At 34.1% G+C, this 6095-nt stretch overlaps 1 protein-coding gene across 9 annotated transcripts in view; it reads right to left on the bottom strand.

Annotated features, from left to right (window-relative positions):
• Kdm6a (lysine demethylase 6A) overlaps positions 1 to 6095 on the bottom strand; it is a 148972-nt gene that overhangs the window by 27312 nt on the left and 115565 nt on the right. For all 9 annotated transcript variants that reach the window (XM_031343393.1, XM_031343472.1, XM_031343689.1 and 6 more), the window contains 5 exons: positions 3963 to 4068; positions 3136 to 3341; positions 1540 to 1604; positions 1386 to 1460; positions 852 to 1000 (listed from right to left, as the gene is read on the bottom strand). In XM_031343393.1, coding sequence (XP_031199253.1) covers positions 852 to 1000; positions 1386 to 1460; positions 1540 to 1604; positions 3136 to 3341; positions 3963 to 4068 — 601 coding nt within the window. The remainder of the gene's footprint in view (positions 1 to 851; positions 1001 to 1385; positions 1461 to 1539; positions 1605 to 3135; positions 3342 to 3962; positions 4069 to 6095) is intronic.

The following is a 6095-nucleotide window of genomic DNA, read 5'->3' as shown; positions in this document are numbered from 1 at the left end:
AAATTTTTTGAAATGATTCTTAAACAAATTCATTAAGGAACAAAGAAAGAAAGCAGTCTGGTTTTAAGTCACGTGTACTTCAACATGTGAAGCTGAAACATGCGACATAAAACACCAGATATGTAATGTACAGATACTTGTTTCTTATCAGTGATAACTGTACTAATTCATTGATGCTAGGATTATAGTGATTACTAAATATTTCAAACTACTCTAAACTTTCATGTCAATCCATCGGGCCGAAAGAGATTATATTACTGATTGATGAAAACTTGAAAGCAGACGTTTGACATGAAGGGAACAATCCCAAGAAAGTATATGACTTGCAAAAACTGATCTGTCTAGTTGGTGGTTAAGTCAATAGGATGAATTTAGTAATTATATTAAGTGCTTTTGAAACTGTCAGTTACAACTTAATAGAGGACTGTAACCACAGTTTCTTTTAAAAACCAAATAGAGTGGTATAGAAGGAAAAATATGTTTTTCAAGTGAAGCTGTTATATACAAGACACATACTAGGCCATGATATAAAATAAGTATATAAATTATGATTATTTTTAAAAAAACTGTTATGAAACACTGTACCCCTACCATTCTCAGAAGTATGTAAGAACAACAGTTGTTGGGCTAGAGGGTACTATAAAATTTTTCAGAAGAAATCATTAGGATTAGATTTGAAGGATATCAAAAGGAAGAAATTCTAGCCTAAGTCCTGTCAAAAGCATCAAATCTTATAAGATCAATCCTTTTAGTTTTATTCATTTTAAGTAGAAAGATGTTTAGTCTCTTTCTTTAAGTGGAAAGATGAAAAAAGCTTCATTTTCTATGAGATAGTAATTCATGAAATTTACCTGGTGTTCTGCTTCCTGGAACTTTCATGTATAGTTGAACTGTGTTCATGCCCAATATAGTATGACCAACATGGCTTAGAAGATTTCCTGCAGATACAACTCTCACAAAGGCAGGAAGTTTAGTCAGCTCATGTAGCTGTAACTTCCACCTATAAAGAAGAGTAAAATCCTGATATAAATATTTGTGGATGTTATGAATTTATTCAAAGCACTTTTATGTTCCAATCAGAAAACAAATCTATAAATATATTACTTTCACATAAGAAATAGTAGAATGTGTAAATTAACCTCCCAATGCAAAACAGTATTAAGAAAAAAAACTACATAAAATCAGGATCTTAAGTTTAAAAAAAAGTATATAACAGTCTTAAGATAAAAAAAGTTTAGCTGTAAAACCTAGTAAAATTATTGAGTTTGACGTCATATCAATTTAGGAAAATGCTAAGAAATGAAATAGAAAAAATTATAAACAATTCTCAGACAAAGCAAGGACATTTCTGTTCTTCAGCTCACATAACCATCACAAGGACTTACTTTTTGTCATCAGACAGGTCAATGTTGGTACCAAATTTAATGGTTTTAAAGGGTCCTTTTCTCCTTTTCCCAGAACTTAAAAAGAAAGAGGCAGATTAGATTACAAGCACATCGTTTAAACAGAACTATTAAATGGAAATGAAAAGTTACTTACTTATCTGATGATGTAGATTCACTGTCTGAGTGATCTTTATGGTGACTTCTTTTCTCATTTTCTTCCTAAAAATCAGAAATGGGCATTTTAGCTTAAAATTTCACACAACTAGTTAATCTTTCCTTTATATCACTAAAGATTCTCATAGTACCTCTATTTGCAAGGAGAGAAAAACTGATGTAATTCACTGTAACACAATGCAACTTGTAGGACAGATTTTACTAGATAAATATTTTTTGTAGGAGTAGAGAGGGACAGTGGAAAAGTAACTGTGCTGGCTAGTTTATGTCTATTTGACACAAGCCAGAGTTATCTGAAAGGAGAAAACCTCAATTGAGAAAATGCCTTCACAAGATCTGGCTATAGGGCATTTTCTTCATTAGTGATTGATGGAGGAAGACCTGGTCCACTGTAGGTGGCATCTCACCCATGCTGGTGGTCCTAGGTTCTATAAGAAAGCAGGTTGCCATAACAAGCAAGTCAGTACACAGTACCTCTCCATACCCTCCCCATTAGCTCCTGTCTCCAGGTCCCTGCACTGTTTGACTGTACTGACTGTGCTTGATGATGAACAGTATGTTATGGAAATGTAAGCCAACTTACACTAAAAACCTTTCCTCTCCAAGTTGATTTAGGTCACACACACACACACACACACACACACACACACACACACACACACACAATTTTTTTTTTATTTTCATCAAAGAAATAGAAACCCTAACTAAGATAGTAATCCAAACTTGTAAGTTCATGTATAAATGATGTCTTGACTGAAAATGTGACCTCAGTGAAACATTTTAAATATTTTAAAAGAGATAAGCAAATCTAATGAACGACAAACTCAAGACTCTTAGTCACTTAGGAAATGAAATTTCCTGTGGAGAATATGAGAACAAACAATTTAGCACTTTTTAAAAAAAAAGATTTATTATTATACATAAGTACACTGTAGCTGACTTCAGACGCACCAGAAGAGAGTATCGGATTTCATTATGGGTGGTTGTGAGCCACCATGTGGTTGCTGGGATCCGATCTCAGGACCTTCGGAAGAGTGGTCAGTGCTCTTACCTGCTGAGCCATCTCACCAGCCCAAGAAACAACTCACTTTTATATCTATTAAACTGGCAGAAGAAAAAAAAAATTGCAAGCATACAAGAATAAGCATAAAGCAAACTCAAGACAGGTATAGGCTCCAAATCAAGAAGGGACAACTTTGTCTTCCAGGAAATATTTGCCAGGTTTAAAAATGCTTTTGAGAAGACACGGATGCTGCTAAATACCCTATAACATACAATATAGCCCCACAACAAAGAACTGTTCAACCCAAAATGTCAATGGTATGGAAGAAACCTGCTTTAATCATAAATATTCTAGATAACCTGGGAAATATCTTACTAGATAGTAATTCCCTCTCTACAAAGTATTTACTGAATTAACTCACAGGTGTGCTTAAGGTAAAGTGGATAGCACTTACAAGGTATTTAATGTAATATAATCTAATTGATATCTACAAAAGTAATGTCTTCTTTCAAAGCTATAAAATGAAATAATTTTTAAATCTCTAAAAAGAATCTCTAGGAAGCAAATACTTACTCTCAGTGATTCTTGGAACGAGGAGGCCTGGTACTGAGCATATTTAGCAATTGTAGTATGAGATCTATTACTTTCACAGTGCCAGATTTTCTTGGTTCCAGTAGGGTCCCAATTTTCATCTGCTGGTTGTAACAACTGTGTCCTCACTTCTACCATATGTTCATTGTTAGCTTCCACCAAAGTTTTAGTAGAGAAAAGTCCCAAGTCTTTATAAGTAAGCCATAAATAAATAAAAGAAGTCAGTAAAAACAAAACAAAAATGGACCCTACCTCTGCCTTTTCTTTCAAAGAGAAAGCACTTCATGGCAGTATATCCATTTCCCCTAAAAATCAACCAGGGTTGATATTTGAAGGTCTGGGTATGCCTAATGCTCATGTTATTCAAATAGAGAATGAGTCAAGAGTTCAATGGTCAAACTTTCACATACTTGATTTTTGTAGGTGCTAGCAAATACTAATGGGGCTATAGTACAGTACTTGATGAGTACTTACACTTTTTATTAAAAATTCTCGAAGTAGTTAAACATCAGTCATTAGATAAAAATAAAAGCTAAATTAAAAAGCTAATCCTAAATTGCCAGCAACTAACACCATCACCATTATAGATTCAAATCATGGACTTAAAAGTAAAAATAATCAAAAGTTCCCCCATCCACATTAGAATGAAAATATGTGTATATGTGAGTGCTGATGGTGGTGGTATATGTGTATGTGTGTGTGTGTGTGGGGGGGGGGGTGGTACCAGACTTCTTTACTGGTGCTTTTAAAAGGTTAAAAGACAGCATGCATAGAAAACATTTTTTTTTTTTTTTTACTTAAAAGCATACCTAATTTAAGAGCTCCAGCAAGGCCACGAATTACTGTAACAGGGTTGTTTGGATTTGTACAAAATTGATGTAATGGAGGAAAGAAAGCATCACGTTTATTTTCCAACTGTAAAGTTAAAATATATGGTTATATCAGGAAATTACAGCTTTTTTAACTTAAATATTATGTCTCATATTCATTGCCTATAGAGCTATTTTATTTCATGCATTCGTATTTCTTTTCTATTTTCTAGTATTTTTGCATTTTGATTTTAATTGTGACTAAATAACAACCACATACATTTTTGCATACTATATGTTGAACAAATTAGGTAGCAGGAATTACATTTAAACTTCAAAACCAAAGTGAAGATAATTGAACCTTAAAAAGGAAGAAATCAAGAAGCATGAGTAGGTGGGTAGAAAGAGCTCAGTGGTAGAGTTTGCTTAGTCTCCATAAAGCCTCCACAGAGAGTGAGAGCATCAAATATGGGCTAGGTTCTAAGTCTATGGTAGAATGTTTATCTGAACATTCAGGGGGCTCTAGGTTTTAGCTCCAATACTACCCATATTGAAAAACCACAAAATTTAAAAAGTTAAAAGACCCAATATAGAAGCTGGGAGTGGTGGCAGTCACTTTAATCACAGTTCTCGGGCAGAAGTGGGTCTCTCTGAATTTCAGACCAGCTGGAGTGAGAGTGAGTCCCTTTGACCAAAAGTGAAATCATCTTGGCCTAGGGTTATGGCTCAGTGGTTATAAGCACTTACTACTCTTACAGAGGAAGGACCAAATTTTGATTCCTAGCCCTGTGGCTTACAATTCCAGCTCCAGGGGCCTACACTCTCATGTATCTAATTCCATATTTGTTATTGAAAATAAGAAAAATATTCTTAAAAGATTCTAAATGATACCACATGTTCTTGATGCAACATTATTCCTGTAGTTAAGTAAATAACTATAGTACTGGGTAAGATTGGAAGTTTGCTAAGGGAGTATACATAGCTCAATGGCAGAGTACTTGACTAGTATACAAAAGAACCTAGGTTTTACCCCTAGTAGGGGAAAAATAAGCAACAAATGACTGAGGGAAAAAGACCAAGCTTGAGGATAGAATACTTTCATTAATATGTGCAAAAAGTGAAGTATAATCCCAGTACCACCAAATTAACTGACTGATTGAGTAACCTGTCACATGCTGTAACATGGATGAACCTTGAGGACATGATAAATGAAATAAGCTAATCATAAAGAAATTTGATTCCATATATAAAGTAGTGAAATTCATAAAAACAGAATTATGACTTAAGTGGATAGAGAATAGATATTCAGTGGGTAGACACTCTAGCAAAATACATAAAGTTTTCAAGATAAGTTGTACAACAACATGAGTATATTTAATACTTAACTACATACTCACAAAGGGTTGAGATGGTGAATTTTGTCATGCTTAAAAACTAAGTGAAGAAATCAAAATTTCTCAAAGTCAAGAAGCAATTTCAAAGATATAAGACCATCCAAAGTATATTACCACAAGTTTATATGTATCTAATTTTTTCTTGGAAGAAGTTAATACAGTGGTATCAGGATTTATTTGTGAAAAACACAATTAAGAATTGCTTAAAAAATATTTTTGTAACATGTATCTATCTATAATCATATTCTTTCTTTTTTAGACATGCTGGCTTTAAAAAAATTATTTTATGTAAATGAGTGTTTTGCCTATATGCGTATATATCATGCATGTGCCTGGTACCCATGGAGACCAGATGGTCATGTGAGCATAGGTAACTGAACCTGGATCTTCTGCAAGAGCAATAAATGCATGCTCTTAACTGCTTATCCTTCTCTCCAGCTCCAATGACGACATTCTTAAAATACCCTTTTATCTTTCTGTCATTGAAAGTATTTCTTTTAGCATATGTATGATACAGAGTGAATGCTAAGGCCCTTAAAAATGATAGATTTAAAACCCAGTTTACCTTTAAAAAAAAAAAGTTAAATAGTTCCAAGTAACTTTTGTTTTAATACTGCTCTGTGGGGCTGTGAGCTGTCCACAGACAGTCTGGTCCCTGGTAAAGCACAGGCCTTGAACCCCATGACTTGGTAGGTGGTGACTTAGGCCTATGAGGGACAGCAGGTGTTTGCCCATGTGC

The sequence above is a fragment of the Mastomys coucha genome, chromosome X, assembly GCF_008632895.1.
Source record: "Mastomys coucha isolate ucsf_1 chromosome X, UCSF_Mcou_1, whole genome shotgun sequence".
Lineage (NCBI taxonomy): Eukaryota > Metazoa > Chordata > Mammalia > Rodentia > Muridae > Mastomys > Mastomys coucha.
This window is presented reverse-complemented; position numbering and strand designations above follow the sequence as displayed.